The following is a 16,432-nucleotide window of genomic DNA, read 5'->3' as shown; positions in this document are numbered from 1 at the left end:
CCAAACATGCAGACCTCTGCCACTTGGGCTAAAAAACAAAGGTCGACATTAACTCGAATCTTCAGAAGAGCCCTTTTCTTCTCTCTAGGCCTCAGGTGGCCAACAGAGGGCAATATGTGTGCACATGCATGCACACACAGTCAGCCTGCTCCTGCTTCTACTGACATCACTGGCCCCAAACCAGCTACAAGGAAAGTCACCACAGCTACTTAATCACAATATTTTTTCCCCTGGGCCCGCATTCTTAAGGAGATATGGCTGTGGAGAGTGTGAAGGGGCAGTAACCAGGTGTGTCCTGCGAGCTCAAAGATGAAGAAACAGACAAAAGTCAATCAGGCTAATTCTTAATGACTTGTAACTGAAAAACCATTTGAATTTCCTGCTTTCTCTCTGAGGATATCTGGCTATTTTCAAACTAATTTTCCAAACCAAAAGTTATAGGGGGCCTAAAATAGACCTTTAGAATGGAGAGGCTGCAACCTACCCATAATAATACTTAACACGGTATGGAAATTAATTAATGAAGCCTCACAATTTGGTGTAAGACACAGCAGGATTATTATTTCCATCAATGGGGAGGGAGACCCAGGCAGAGAGCAGGGAACAGACTTGGTCTAGGAAGTCAGCAGCAGAGCCTGGACTAGAACTCGGGTGCATATTAGGCCACTGGCACTGCAGATTAAGGATAGTGACACACTGAATTACACTGAATTGGGAAGAACCATGTCAGGGCGTCAAGAGAGCATCCAGCTCATTATCCCTGTGATTCTTCCAGAAAAAAATATGTAAGCCCTACTTTACTGGTTACCAGAACATCTGCACAGGGCAGTTTCCCTCATCATGGTAATCAGCCTGTCGCTATCTGAGCCATATCTCACCGTAGTATCTGAGTACCTGGCTCAACACTGGGGAGATGCTGCGAACCTGTCCTACGGAATTGCAAACTATCGGTCCAATATATGTAGGGCCCTACCAAATTCACGGGCCACTTTGGTCAATTGCTTGTTCATAGGGTTTTTAAAATTGTAAATTTCATAATTTCAGCTGTTTAAATCTGAAATTTCACGGTGTTGTAATTGTGGGGGTTCTGACCCAAAAAGGAGTTGTGAGGGGGTTGCAGTATTGCCACCCTTTCTTCTGCGCTGCCTCGGAGCCGGGCAGCTGGAGAGTGGCAGCTGCTGGTCGGGAACCCAGCTCTGAGGGCAGGGCCGCCACCAGCAGCAGCGCAGAAGTCAGGGTGGCCGGGTATCGTATTCTGCGCTGCTGCCTGCAGAGCTGGGCCTCGGTCAGCAGCCGCCGCTTCCTGGCTGCCCAGCTCTGAAGGCAGCAGCGCAGCGTGAGGGTGACATGGTGTGGTGTTGCCATGCTTCTGTGCTGCTGCGGGCGGGGCACTGAAGGCAGCACAGAAGTAAGGGTGGCAATCCCTTGATCCCCTAAAATAACCTGGCAACCCCCTGCAACCCCCGTTTGGGTCAGGATCCCCAGTTTGAGAAACGCTGGCCTACCCCATGAAATCTGTACGGTATCGGGTGAAAGCACACGAACGACCAGATTTCACTGTCCGTGACGCGTTTTTCATGACCATAGCGCTTTGTAGCTTCCAGCCTGAGTCTTGCCATCTGATCTGTGTGTGCAGCACCCCAGGGGGCAGGTCCGATTGCAGGATTGGGGCCTCTTTTTATAACCAGTGCATCCTGATCCTGACATGGGGCTTCCCTGTCATAAGACAGAAGATGGAGGCTAAAGGTTATATGTTTGCTTTCCCTGTCTGGGTGTTGGTGACAGTGAGATCACAGTACGCATCCGATGAAGTGAGCTGTAGCTCACGAAAGCTCATGCTCAAATAAATTGGTTAGTCTCTAAGGTGCCACAAGTCCTCCTTTTCTTTTTGCGAATACAGGCTAACACGGCTGTTACTCTGAAACCAGTGAGATCACAGTAATTCAGATGGGCTGCTCATTGCCCTGGGGTATTGGTTGGTCTGTTGGGCATGCAGGGTGGAGGGTACTGTATTTTTCTTTAAAAACTAATAAAGAACAACATTTTCAGAAATCCTCAAGAGCGCCTGACTTCCAAACCCATGGTCATTCCTGTGGTCCATGGGGCCAGCCAGAGGGGATCCTGGGGAGGGGTGGGACTCTTTCCCACACAGAGGAGGGAAGAGTCTGAGTGATGGTGGGGCCGGAGGCGAGGTAGATCCCGGGGGAGGCTGGGTGGTGATGGGGGCGGGGTGGATCTTAGAGGAGTTGGGAATGGGGGACACAGTCTGGGCCCCTGAGAAAGGGGTGACCATGTGCTGACAACTGCTTCTCGTTCTAGGGCAATTTCCCAGCAGTTTTGTGGAGGCAGTGGATATTCCCAGTTTGAAGCAGGGGGAGAAGCTGTTTGTCTGCACCAATGACTTCACGTCCCAGGAGCCAGGGAGCCTGTCACTGCAGAGAGGTAACCTCTGCTCCCTCCCTTTGGCTCCTGCCCTCCCGCTCCCCTGTCCTGTCACTCATGTGCCTTGGGAAACAGAGGGAACCTAGAGCAGCTGAGAAGGGGTTTCCTAACAGCTGTGGATTCTAGGTCCATAGGCTGCTTTGTGCTCCTGCCCCTGTGCACCTGCGGGGCTCAGGCCAACTTTGTACCCTGTGTCCTGAGTTCTGCATGTCCTGCCCCTGCCCCCCAATACACATGTGCTGCACTGGGGTGGCCCCCCAACCCTGGTGTCTCTGTGGGGCTGGGCCAGTACCATATACATGTGCCGCAGGTGCCCCACCACTGCACTCTGCATGGCTGGGCTGGCGAAGGAGGTGACCAGGCCTGGAAGGGGAGTGGGGAAGGACTCAGAAATTGCCATCGGGGTGAGTCCTTGACCCTGTGTTTCTCATTCTCCCCCCAGGAGACATGGTGATCCTGAGTGGCTCCCCAGCCTCCAGTTGGCTCCAGGGTAGAAGCTGCTGGGGCTCCAGGGGCTTCTTCCCATCCTCATGCGTGCGGGAGCTTTGCCTCTCGCCCTGGGGCCGCCGGCTCTCTCAGAGCACTGTCCTGAAGGTGCCTGCTGACTCACTGGGCCAAGCCCGAGCCTTGATGAGCCTCTCTGCTCAGCTGGAGGAGGAGCTGGACTTTAGGGAAGGGGATGTGATCACCATTGTCGATATCCCTGAGCCTGGCTGGTTCACAGGGGAACTGGGAGGTCGAAGCGGGATTTTCCCAGAGGGTTTCGTGGAGCTGCTGGGTCCCTTGAGAGTGACAGGTGGCCCAGAGGAGCTGGGGCCCTACGAGCATTACAGTGTTAATGGCGTTGCAGACATGCCCCCCCAGGAGGAGGGCGGGCAGGAAGGGAGTGAGAAGCCACTGGGCACGTATGGCATTGCACTCTATCAGTTCCAAGCGCTGGAGCCCCAGGAGCTGGATTTTGATGTGGGAGACAGAATCCAGATTGTGGGGGCACTGGAAGATGGCTGGTTGGAGGGCTTGCTGAGGGGGAGACGTGGCATTTTTCCTCACCGGTTTGTGAGGTTGGAGGGCTCTGCTCCCTGCAGGGAAAAGAGGGGCACTGGGATGTTGCAGGAAGAGGGCAGCTGTGGAATGGCCATCCATCAGGACCCAGCAAGTGCCTGCGTTGGGGCCCTTCCCCTGCAAGGGGAAGAAGGGGAAGACGTGAGTGCCTGGGGCTCACACCATGTTGAAGGGAAGTCCAGTACAACTTTGTCCCAAACACCAGTGAGGTCAGAGGATCCTTCTGATGTTGGGGTTGGACAGTGCAAGTCTGCATCCTTGGAAGGGCACCCTCCCAGCACAGAGCTCCAGGGACCCCTTCCCAAGGACACAGTGGGCTCCCTCCCCATTGACTCTGCAAAGGCTATCAATGGCATTTTCCCTACCCCGCAGCTCCCTCCCCAGCCAAAGAGCAGACCCCGTTGCCAAGCAGTTGAATTGGAGCCCAGCCAGAGCCCTGGGGCCTTGCAACGGCCCTTGGACATCCCTGCTTCACCAGAGAGGGAGGGAGAGAGTCCCAGTGTGCCCCCATGGGCACCATGCTCCCCCCTGCACAGTAGCAGGAGCCAAGTCTTCCCTCCTCCCAGTAGCTGGGCTGCAGCAGAGCCCGGAGAAGGTCGGAGGAGCACCCTTTTCCAGGACCTGGCCAGCTGGGTGGAAGATCAAAGGCAGAAATCTAAATCCCGTTCTTCCAGCTTCAGTGGTGCCCATGAGGGCCTGGATACATGGCCTGGTGCCCGAACAGACCGGCCCTCGCCCATGCTGCATGGAGACAGCTGCACTGACCTCGACTCCAAGCTGACAGAGCAGCTGGCACAATTTGAGAAGAGCGTGACTAGCTCTGGAGCTGAGTCAGACAAGAAGGTCTCCCGCCACTTCTCCATCCTGGACTACAGTTCAGAGAAGGACATTGTGTGTGGCTCCCCAGAGTGTGCCCCCCATTGGAGGCTGCCAGAGAGGAGGAAAGGCCTAAGGCCTCCACCTCCCCGCCCCAATGCCCCAGCCCGAGCCGTTTCTCCCTCCTTCTCAGTGCGGCCCTCCCGGCCAGCCCCTCTCCCTCCTCCAAGTAGGCAGAGGAGGAACATGGCCTCTCCACAGCTTCAGCACAGGAGCCAGCCCAGGCAGGAGCCACAGGCAGAGGCGGGCCAGGGGGATTCAGCTGGGGCAGCTGCACGTCAGTGCCCCTTTCTGCTGACAAGGATCCGGGAGGTGGAACAAGACCTGGAGGCTTATGGCAAGACTCGAGCTGAGCTGAACTCGATGCTAGAGCAGCAGCAGGATGAGCTGGTGAGATCAGAGACCCTGGAGAACCTGGATTTCTGTGACTCCAACATCAAAAGCCTCAACGCAGAGTTGCAGGAGCTGAGAGGTGAGACTGCAGCAGCCCTGGAAATCAGGGTGTGGGAGGTACTGGCCCTTTCTCTGTGTCACAGGGGTCCTGGCCGCTGTGGCAACTGGTTCCTTCTCTTTCCTTCTGAGTTCTGAAGTTTGTCTATTTTTGTCAGAGTTGTTCTTATACTAATTTTCATTAATTAAGTTCTCCCAATGCCCCCTCCCTGTTCCCCCATCTCCTCCCCCTCTTTTGACACCCCCTTCGGTCATCCTTCCCTGTGTCCCTCAGACTCACCTTCTCCACTGTCCACTCCTCCCCTTGTACTGCTCCCCCTTCACACTCCTCATCCCTGTTTCCCTCCTGTCCTTCTCCCCCTCCATTGCCCGTCCCCATCACCAGTCAGGGCTGTTGCTGGTGCTACCCTGCCGTGCCCCCTCTCTCAGGAATAATATGGTCCCTGTATCCCACCCTCTGTCCCCTTGTCTGCTGTGGGGGAAGCAGCAGGCCCAGAGTTGCCTTAGAGGCTGGTGATCTCTCCCTGGAAACAGCAGATCAGACAGTGCCTGTGGAGAGAGAGGTGGCAGCTTTTGGCCAGCTCTGGCACTAGGCTTGCTGAAGGACTCCTGCCTGAGATGGAGCTCCAGAGCCATGGGAAGTTGTGTTCCGCTCTGGACCTCTCCGTGCCAGACAAATCAGAGTATGTAGAGAAGAACAGTGAAGCTGAGCTGAGTTAGTGGGAAAGACTAAAGCAGGGTCCCATGCACCTGCCATTCTGTGGAGTCCAGAATTTCAGCTTCCATTGGAAAAAATAACTCTCCGATGCTTACGATGGTCAAGAAAAGCTTAAACATGTGACCTGAGAGTAACTGGTGCAATGATATCTGCCTGAGTTTGCAAAGAACCTGTAACAGTTGCTCTAAGAGGGGAGACCTTCCCAATTTCTCTCAGTGGAGTGTTGTCTCTGAAACATAAAGATGGTGAGTTAAATATCAACATTGTTTCACTACTGACCATTTTAACAGAAACATCTGACCCGTGTGGTACTCCCACACAGCACCTCTCTTTCCTTCCAGGTGCCCCATCACCCCCATTAGTGTTTCTACAATCCAGCTCTCTTAGCAGCACAAACCATGGGCCCAGCATACGTTAGTTTGGATCCACTATCAGAACAAATAGCACGAGAGCTGCTGCTGGGGGGGGTCTGCATTCTTTACTAAATTAATTACAGATCTCTATTCTATCTTTTAAACGAAGCTGCCACAAACCTCCTGTTGCCGGGCTGCAGAATGCAGGGTTCTAGTTGCAGAATTTAGGTTTGTCTGGTTCAGAGCACATGGGGCCTTGATTCAAAGCAAATAAATCCATGTAACTCAGTTGGGGGAGAGAGGATAACAGACTGCAAAGCACTGGAGAGGGAGAGATGATTTGGTGTGATGCTGAACCCGAGGGAATATTCCCTGTTGGGGGATGCATCTGGCCAGGGCACTGTTTCCCCAAGGACGAGGTGAGAGCCCCACTGCCCTGGAGAGGGGAGGGATCTGGTTGAACCTGTGCCATGGCAGTGACTGAGACTGGAAGATCCTTCTCCAGAAGTACAGTGTTAGCCCCCTCCTGATGAGGGACATTGCTCAAGCTCAAATGAACCTGGAAGAGCCTGTCTGGACCCATGACCAGCACCTGCCATGTCAGAACTGGGTCTGTCCTGCAGAGGGAGGCATAGAAGGGAGCCCCTGCAGCCTGGACCCAGGCCTCTCCCAGGTGCTCAAGGTCAGCAAGGGAACACCTGGCCCTTCTGATCACAGAAATTACCGAAATCCTCTGGCAGGTGCCCTGGCCCGTGGTCCTTGGATTCTAGCCCTTCTTGCCAATGTCCTTACAAACACCTGCCCCAGCACTGACCACCCCATCCTGGCACAACTGTCAAGGTGGTGGCAGGGAACTGATTCCAACAGCTCCTGCCTCTGCTGAAGCCCTATATCCCTCCCAGCTGGGTCTAGGCCAGGCCATGGAACCAGAGCCATGCTGGCCACACTGAGGACCGATGACCTCCTGACAGTGGACACACATGATATGCCGAAGCAGCTGCTACTCAACCTATTGTCCGCCTTGGCAGTATTGCTCCTGAAGTACTGTTGACCGGCCTACCTGTCCTGCCTGGGCAACAGAACTGCGCTGCGTGGGCCTTGTTCATTCCTTCCCAGCCGGTCCCACACGGTGCTGATGTGCAGCTGTCGTGCTCCTCCTCTCTCTGGGTATTTGGCTGCGTTGTGTCCCTCCGGGCTTCTGGAAACCACTCCCAAAGGTGGTGGTGTCAGCAGTATGCCAGTAGAACCGCCGTATGGATCCTTGTGTCCAGAGCAGACCCCAACATCTCCCTGGTAATGCAGGGCCAGAGGAAGACTGTAGTGTGCCTGAGGAGCGGCTGGGCTAAACCAAGTCTAGGAAAGACCTAAGTTATTCCAGTCAGAATAAGCAATTGCTCTGAGGAGCTGTTAACCACCTCCACCTCTCCTCCGTAGTTACTGTAGTACCCAGACTGACCCTGTCTCAGTAGTCATTAAAACCATCTCCACCTGGCAGGCTGATTCTGTCCATTCTTCTTGAATGAAGACCAGGCCCTGGCAGCTGACATGTTCATCACCTCCAGGCTGGTGGCTGCAGCTCCTCTGCCTTGACAAGAGCAGCCCAACCCCTAAGTAGAACGGGCCGGAGAAAGTGTATCACACTGGGGCTTTCGTTAAAGTGAACACCCCCTTTTACCCCAAACACCCTGCCATCCTCGAACAAACAAAAACCTTGAAACAAATCAACCTTAAAAAATAAAAGTAAATTAATATATTTACAATACAATACAATAAAACAACCCAAACCCCTCTCTGAGGCAGAGTTTTCACCCTATAAAGAGAGAAGAGCCAGAGACTCCGTGGAGTCCACTGGAGTCTCTTCTTTTGCTGTCAATTCGATGTGGAAGGCACTCAGATACTACAGTGCCGGGCAGCAGATACCACTCTCAGGTGGAAGATGATAGCTTTGCAGCCCACTCTGCCAGATCCAATGCAGGACTGAAGATTGCAGATGAATCTGAAGCAGCCTGTCTGGCCCCATGACCAGCACCTGCCATGTCAGAACTGGGTCTATCCTGCAGTGGGAGGCACAGAAGGAAGTCCCTATATCCTGGACCCAGGGCTCTCCCAGCTGCTCAAGGCCAGTAAGGGAACATCTGAACCCTATGGCTATGTCTACAGCAGCACTTTTGTTGGTCAGGGGGGTGAAAAACCCACCCCCCGAGTGACATAAGTTTTACTGACAGAAGCGCCGGTGCAGACAGCGCTATGTCGGCGGGAGAGCACTCCTGCTGGTCTTTGGGGGTGGTTTAATTATGCCAGCAGGAGAGCTCTCTCCCATCGGCATAGGGAGACCTTACCGCAGTGCAGCCGGTACAGGTCTCTAGTATAGGCATAGCCTTAGTGGGACCTGTTGAGAAGGAATGAACATGGCCCACCTAGCACAGCCCTGTTGTCCCCCGGCAGGCCAGTAGTCCTTCAGGAGCAATAATTCAAGATGGATGACATGTCAAGCAGTAGCTACCTCTGTTCAGTTGGAGAGGCTCACATTGCCTCATAGACCAGCCTGTAGGTGAAGGGCCACCCACCATGGCAGGAATGACCCCCTGCGATGCCGCATTAGTTGGAGCTAGATGCAGACCAGAGTGAGCAGGGCAGAGCTTACTCCAAGCCGCCCAAGGCTTTGGCCACCTCCCAGGGTAGGGCAGGAGGAATCCTGGAGAAGGGCCCAGCCTCGTTCAAAACGTTCCCTTTGGGAAGCCAGAGCAGGAGAAAATATGTCAGTCATTAACGTGGAGGAGGGCAGAGACTGTGCCTAGAACGGGGCAGCTCTCACTGTGTGTGACTGACGGCCTGTGTTGGTATAGCTTACGTCACTCAGCAGTGTGAAAAAACACCCTCCCGAGTGACCTAAGTTACGCTGACAGAAGCGCTGGTGTGGACCGTGGTATTTTGGTGGGAGACGCTCTCCTGCGAACATAGCTGCCGCCATAGCTATCGTGAGGGGTGGTTTAATTATGTTGACGGGAGAGCTCTCCGCCGTTGGTACAGGGCGGCTACAGGGGAGGCCTTACGGGGTGCAGCTGTGCTACTCTAAGGTCTATAGTGTAGATGTTGCCTTAGATGCTGCCCAGTTCAGTGCTATAACGACTGGGGGCGACATGTTACAGCAGAAATCCCAGTCAGCCCTGCAGGAAGAGCTTTGTGCTGCCTGGTTGCTCCTCCTCTCTGTCCTGGCAGCTGATGACTCTGCTCTGTGGGTGAGGTAGTTAAGGAGGAGCCTCGGGCAACCCCCTGGAGTTTGGCCGGGGAGAACTAGGGAGAGCCCTGGGGAATATGTGGGAGAGGGTTGCTACCCTCATTTGTGGAGGGCTCCACAGGAGCTAACTGGTCTTTGATTTCCTCTGGCCCTGCTTGTTTCTCTTTTTCGGCAGGGTGGGGTGCGGGTGTGTGCTGTTCTCAGCATGAGGCTACCTCACACCCCAGTGCCAGCTCCTCCCTGCCTCTGAGCAGCCTGCAGGGCCCTGCGGAGAGGTCGCTGGCTGCCGCCTTCAACATAACAAAGCAGAGAAGCCGGTTTGGGCAGGGCAGGCCCATCCAATCCGCAGCCCCAGCTCACAGAAGGCTGGTTACTAATTACCTCGGGCAGCAGGTGGGAGAGGCTGGAGCTGGCTGCTGATTGGGTATGAAGGTTAAAGTCTCACAAGTGAATTTCAGGCAGAGAGTTTCAGAAGGGAGCGTCAGGAGTTACTCAGGAAGAGTCCTGGAGCGCTGGAGAGAGGTGGTTGCAGGCCGGGCCCTAAGGCTGGGCCTGGGCTCTTGGAGCTGACCAGGGCTGGGCACTCTGCACGCCAAGAGAAACATGTGCACTTACCCCAGGGCAAGAAACGGGGCCGAAGTTCCAAAGCAGGAGCCCAGGCTCCTCAACTGGGAATATGAGGACTGCAGCATTCTGAAGAGAGGGAACATCACTGAGCTGGACAAGCTCTGCAGAGACCATGGCTGGAATGACAAATACAGAGGAGAAGGGCAGTATGTGGACTCCTGGTCACTGGACAGAGAATGTGGGCCTTATAGGAAGGGAGAAAGCCAGTATATGGAACATGGGAGAGTAGATGGGGACTACAGGGATTATAGGAAGGGAGAAAGCCAGTATATGGACCGTAGGAGAGTGGAGCATGACTGCAGGGATTCCAGAAAGGTAATAAACCAGTATAGGGATGATGAAGACTATGGGGATTATAAGAAGGGAGTTACTCGGTATATGGATCACAGGAGAGCAGATGGGGACTATGAGGATTACAGGAAAGATTATACCAAGTATATGGACCGTAGGAGAGCAGATAGCCAATATAAAGAGGATGAAGACTATGAGAGTAATAGAAAGGGAGAGATTCCGTATATGGACCACAGGAGAGCAGATGGGGACAGAGATTCTAGGAAGACAGAAAGACAGTATAGAGAGGATGTAGACTATGGAGATCATAAGAAGGGAGTTATTCTGTATATGGATCACAGAAGAGCAGATGGGGACTATGAGGATTACAGGAAAGATGATTCTAAGTATACGGACGGTAGGAGAGCAGATAGTTGCTATAAAGAGGATGAAGACTATGGGGGTTATAGAAAGGGAGGTGTTCAGTATATGGACCACAGGAGAGCAGATGGGGACAGAGATTCTAGGAAGGCAGAAAGACAGTATAGAGAGGATGTAGACTATGGAGATCATAAGAAGGGAGTTATTCGGTATATGGATCACAGGAGAGCAGATGGGGACTATGAGGATTCCAGGAAAGATGATACTAAGTATATGGACCATAGGAGAGCAGATGAGGAGTATAGGAAGACAGATAGTTGCTATAAAGAGGATGAAGACTATGGGGGTTATAGAAAGGGAGGTGTTCAGTATACGGACCACAGGAGAGCAGATGGGTATAGAGATTCTAGGAAGACAGAAAGACAGTATATCAGGGATGTAGACTCTGGGGGCTACAGGAAGTGGGAAGGCCCGAATATGGGCCTCAGGAATTTAAATGAGGACTTTGAGCCCTGTAGGAAACCCAAGAGCTGTGTTATGGATTGTAGGAATCTGGCTGGAATCAGTGAAAATTGTGAGGTGTCTAATCTGGGGCCAGAAATCTGGAGCAGAGAGCCCAGGACTTGGGATGTGGAATACAGTGGCTTTGGGGAGCCAGAGGAAGTGGCCACAAAGCATAGGCAGCTGGATTTGGAGAGTTTGGGAAATGGATACTTAAGGAAACATATGGAGCATTCAGACTGGAGCCGGACCTGGGAGCGTGAGGCCGAGCGAGCAAGTGGTGCAGAGTCCTGGCAGCGGAACAGCTGTTACAGGCGGACAGCCCCGAGTGCCCTGAGGCACTGCGAGTTTGTACGGACCAGGAAGGAACAGCAAGGTACAAAACAGAATTGGTTGGGAATTAGCTTGGGACACTGTGCGTGTAAGGGATTTTTGTGCTCCTCCTCATCCCAACACCAGAGCTCCCAGTGAGACTAGCCCCCTGCCATGAGCTGTAGTAATACATTGCACAGTGAGAACAGCCTATGAGTGAATTACATTTTCAGTAGCACATTACAAATGTTAAATAACCATCACTGAGAGTCAGAATCATTGCCGGAGGCAGGGGGAGGAAGGGACTTTTCCCAGAGTTACTGGGTCAGATTCAGAACTAGGATTCAGAGTAGCAGCCATGTTAGTCTGTATTCGCAAAAAGAACAGGAGGACTCGTGGCACCTTAGAGACTAACAAATTTATTTGAGCATAAACTTTCATGAGCTACAGCTCACTTCATCGGCTGCATCTAGGATTAGAACTAGGATTAGAACTCAGGAGTCCTGGCTTCCAGCCCCCTGCACAGATTGCTAGACCACGTTTCTGCTTTTCATTTTTTTGGTAGGTCGCAAGCTATGAGCCTGCTTTGTCCATCCCTTCTAACCTTTGACTGACTCCTGGCTGCATTCAGCTGGTAGTGACTTGTGACTCGCTGAGTATTTAATCTGATAATCTTCCATTTCTATAGTGCTTCACCCTACTGGTTTCCAGCCTGCTTCAGTAACTGTATCTAGGAACCACGCCCCAACTCTGCCATGCAGCCCTCCCTGGGTGGAACCTGAGAGCTATTTAGCAGCAGTTCACAGCAATCATGCTATGCAGCAGTTTGAGATAGGAAGGGAAGAAAGATTTTGTATCCATTTGGAAATGTAGGGAGGGCAAATACCACCTTTCAGAATTCCACTGTTCAAAGACACCAGGGCTGATCCTCTGACACTTCCCCAAGAGGAGGGATTTTTAATGAACATGAGAGATCAGGGATGTGGTCTTGAATTTCAAAAGATGACACCTATCAGCCTAGCTGTCCCTGGTAGTGAGCTGGTCACTGATATCAGAGGGAGGAATGCCCCTTGCTTATGGCAGCCACCAACTCCATATTCTGCAGCGCCTAAACTTTCCCCTAGACTATCCCATCCAAGTAAAAAGAAAAGGAGTACTTGTGGCACCTTAGAGACTGTACTGACATCCAAGTACTGACTGCATAGTTTGTGAGGTTTAAATGCACAGCTGGAGGGTGCAGGCTGCATAGCTGCTGAATGGATTATCCTGCTGTTCTTTGATATCTGTTGTTGATTTGGGCACAACAGCTTCGCTGGGGTTTAGTTTCCTGCTTGAGAGCAGGTTAGTGTGTGTGTGTGCACGCGCGCGTGGGCGGGGGTGGGGTGGGAGGGAGGACATAAGAGGGGCACATCTGCTGGGGCTAGAGCTGCCCTCTTGGGGGATGCAGGGAACTGTGCTTGATTAGTGAAGCACCCTGTTGGAACTGCAGGGGTGTTTGAGAATCAGTGTTCATATGGTTACATCTTCTCTCAGGATCTCCTTTCCAGCCATCAGAAAGAGTAGGAACTTGGTCGGAGCTGTCAGGGCTGCAGGCTGCAGCAAGCTACCGGCTTGTGTCCTGTGGAGTCTGTTCTCTGGAGGCAGCTGGGAGAGCAGGCTCTGTTGTTTGCATTCCTGAGCTCACAGTTGCCTGGAGCTCTGTCGTTTGCATGGAACCTTCTTGTGCCTGCAGCTTCTCCAGGGCGGGGAAGGCAGGGAGATTACAATGGAGGAGTGTTCAAAGGGCAGCAGCACAACTGATGCTAAATGGGGAGGAGCCGAGGAAAGAACTAACCCAGAGCCTGGGGAGAGCAAGAGCATGGCTAAGCTCTGGAGAATGAAAAGGAGTACTTGTGGCACCTTAGAGACTAACCAATTTATTTGAGCATGAGCTTTCGTGAGCTACAGCTCACTTCATCGGATGCATGCCGTGGATACTGCAGCAGACTTTATATACACACAGAGATCATGAAACAATACCTCCTCCCACCCCACTGTCCTGCTGGTAATAGCTTATCTAATGTGGCTACTGCTCTTGGGGAAACTATCGGAGCCCTGCTTCTCCCTTGGAGGTAGCAGCCCTGCTGCGGCTCTGCTGGGAAAGTGCTGACCTGTGGGAGTTACGGCTGAGGCTGAGGTGCAGAGAGGGCCTGTGTGCATGTACTCCCAGCAGGGTTAGAAAGAGAGCAGGCACTCCCCTAGGAGAAGGAAAACTCTGATTTCAAACGGAGGTGTCAGGCTTGGACAGCCAGGCTGTAAGGCTCATGTGAGCTGAGTGTTAGACAAGAGAGTGGTAAAAATGCCCAAACCCCGTCTACACTAATACCTGCACTGCGGGTGAATTAGGCCTTTGATTGTTTTCCTAGAGTAAACAAAGTCCAGGGAAGCAGGAACAGCTGAGAGATACCAAGGCATGAGATGTATTTTAGAGTACTGGTAGCAAACTGGGACTTAGTTTGCAAGATAGTGTGTGATGCTGTTCATCCCGGGGAGGAGGAATGTGGCTGGAGCCTGGCTTAGGTCTTTGTAGCAGTGTTCACTCTGTTGCCCTCTTCTGGCTGAAATTCCATTACCTTGTCACCCCATCCTGCCCCTGTGGGGACAGTTTTACTTACTGCTGGACTTCTCCCTACTACAGGACCTACTACAGGACATGCAGCTTTGCTAGTGCCTCTCCAGCCCCATCAGATTCCAACAACCCTTCCCCGCCCCCCCAGCTCCTCAGAGCCTACCCACTTTCCCCAAATCCTCCCAAAGTACCTTGCTTCTCATCTGCAGCTGCCTGGCTTGCTTGGTTGGAGGTTGGTGCCTTGAACTCCTTCCTCTCTGTTCTTTTCTCTTAGCTTACACCATGCCCCTCGCTGTGTTGTCTGGGCTTCTTACAATGGGCTACAGTTCCCTACAAACTTCCCCCTTTTCAGGATCAGCAGGTGAGGGTCCCACTCTCCTCTTTTTGGGGTGATTTTTCTGCTCCCCTGTTCTCAAAAGGGTGGGTCATGAATTATTCTAGTAGACCATCTGTAGCTCATGACAGCCTCTCAGTCTTTACGCTCCCTGCTGCCTGGGCCCCTGACTACAGAACCCTGTACACTACAGCCTGTCTGTCCTGCCCAGCTGTGGGTCCTCTCCCAGGGCTCTCTCCCTCTGTTGGAAGGGGAGTCGCTTCTAAGAGAATTTGTCCCTCAGTCCCTGTCTCTCTTGAATTGAATCTGCTCCAAGTCAACACTGGTCCTTTTTTCTGAGGATGCCATCTTATGTTCCAGAATCTTGGCTTTCATTAAAAAGTCTGTAGCCCTTATGGTTGTGAAGCAAACATTCAGAACATGGCCTGAATATAGCTGATTCAGTTCTGCCTCCCTGAGTTTACAGACAGCTTGAAGCAGTAGCAACTGCCCCATTTAGGGAGAGGTCACCAGTCTGGTTGGGCTCCCTCTGCCTGCCACCAACCAGACTGCTAGGAGGAGAATCCAAGCTTCTGGATCCTCCAGTGTATTTAAGCTTCCCTGGGTCTCAGCAGGCTGCAGCCTTCTTTCCTCCCTTGACCTCTCTGGCATATGTCCTAGTCCCTGACTCTGTCTGCGACCCCTTCGTGGAAATGGAGCCCCTCAGCTCAACTGCCTTAATCTCCCAATATCAGTGCTGACCCACAAGGTACCCCAAGTAGTTTAACACGCCCTTTTCCAGAATCCCATTGAAAGAGTGAGCCTTTTGGGTTGCATTTTAACTCCCTCTGTGGCCCATTGTAGTTGAGTAGCATAGCACACAGACACTTTACTCAGAACTCTTAACAAGTTATTGCTCTTTAATAGTGTGATAAATACACAGAATCATACACAATAATAAGTGCCACACACATTTCCCTGCCTCAGTTTCCTCACCATTCAAGACCATTCTTTGGGCTTGGGTCATCCAGGTTCTTCTGCTGCAGTGCATGGCTTGGGTTCTGTTTGGTAACTTTCCACTCCCCCCCTTTCCTTCTTCCCTTTGAGAGGTCAGGTAAAACAGGGTTTCCCCTAGAATGTAGTTACTCTTTAGTATAACTATTGACTGGATGTTAAAAGTAAAGTACTGGGGAAGACTGAAACCACCTTGCTAGGCCACAGTGGAGAGACATATAGGGGCATTCGTGGTATGGTAATTTCCATAGCAACAGCTTCACAATATCATCCAAAATTGATTTTTTGTTGTTGTTGCAGAAAAAGCAACATCATTCTGGGATGTATTAGCAGGAGTGTTGTAAGCAAGACACAAGAAGTCATTCTTCTGCTCTACACGTGGTGCTGATTAGGCCCCAACTGGAGTATTGCGTCCAGTTCTGGGCGCCACATTTCAGGAAAGATGTGGACAGATTGGAGAAAGTCCAGAGAAGAGCAACAAAAATGATTAAAGGTCTAGAAAAAATGACCTATGAGGGAAGATTGAAAAAATTGGGTTTGTTTAGTCTGGAGAAGAGAAGACTGATAGGGGACGTGATAACAATTTTCAAGTACATAAAAGGTTGTTACAAGGAGAAGGGAGATAAATTGTTCTGGTTAACCTCTGAGGATAGGAGAAGAAGTAATGAGCTTAAATTGAAGCAAGCGTTGTTTAGTTTGGACATTAGGAAAAACTTCGTAACTGTCAGGGTGATTAAGCACTGGAATAAATTGCCTAGGGAAGTTGTGGAATCTCCATCATTGGAGATTTTTAAGAGCAGGTTAGACAAACATCTGTCAGGGATGGTCTAGATAATACTGAGTCCTGCCATGAGTGCAGGGGACTGGACTAGATGACCTCTTGAGGTCCCTTCCAGTCCTACACTTCTGCAGATTAAGCCCATTACTTCTCATCCTACCTTCAGTGGGCCTGGAGAATAATTTATCACAGTCCTCTTTATAACTGCCCTTAACATATTTGAAGACTGTTATCACATTCCCTCTCAGTCTTCTTTCATCAAAACTAAACATGCCCAGTTTTTTTTTACCCTTTCCTCATAGGTCAGGTTTTCTAAATCTTTTATCATTTTTGTTGCTCCTCTCTGGATTCTGTCCGGTTTGTCCACACCAATTTTTGATCCATTCTAACCCCCAGATCCTTTTCAATAGTACTGCCACCTGCCCAGTTATTCTCCATTTTGTGGTTGTGCATTTGATTTTTCCTTCTTCAGTGAAGTGCTTTACGCTT

General features: G+C 51.7%; 1 protein-coding gene across 6 annotated transcripts in view; it reads left to right on the top strand.

The window, feature by feature from the left end:
• DNMBP (dynamin binding protein) overlaps positions 1-16,432 on the top strand; it is a 90,712-nt gene that overhangs the window by 32,872 nt on the left and 41,408 nt on the right. For 4 of the 6 annotated variants that reach the window (XM_073354681.1, XM_073354682.1, XM_073354679.1 and 1 more), the window contains exons 3-4: positions 2,320-2,442; positions 2,885-4,852. The exons of 1 other annotated variant lie outside the window; for it this stretch is intronic. In XM_073354681.1, the coding sequence (XP_073210782.1) occupies positions 2,320-2,442; positions 2,885-4,852 (2,091 nt within the window). Of the gene's footprint in view, positions 1-2,319; positions 2,443-2,884; positions 4,853-9,546; positions 11,295-16,432 lie in introns of those variants that run through there. One more of the 6 variants, XM_073354683.1, reaches the window with a different exon arrangement.

The sequence above is a fragment of the Lepidochelys kempii genome, chromosome 7 (assembly GCF_965140265.1).
Source record: "Lepidochelys kempii isolate rLepKem1 chromosome 7, rLepKem1.hap2, whole genome shotgun sequence".
In the NCBI taxonomy this organism is placed as follows: domain Eukaryota; kingdom Metazoa; phylum Chordata; order Testudines; family Cheloniidae; genus Lepidochelys; species Lepidochelys kempii.
The sequence above is the reverse complement of the archived record's forward strand: the minus strand, read 5'-3'. Positions and strand labels throughout refer to the sequence as shown.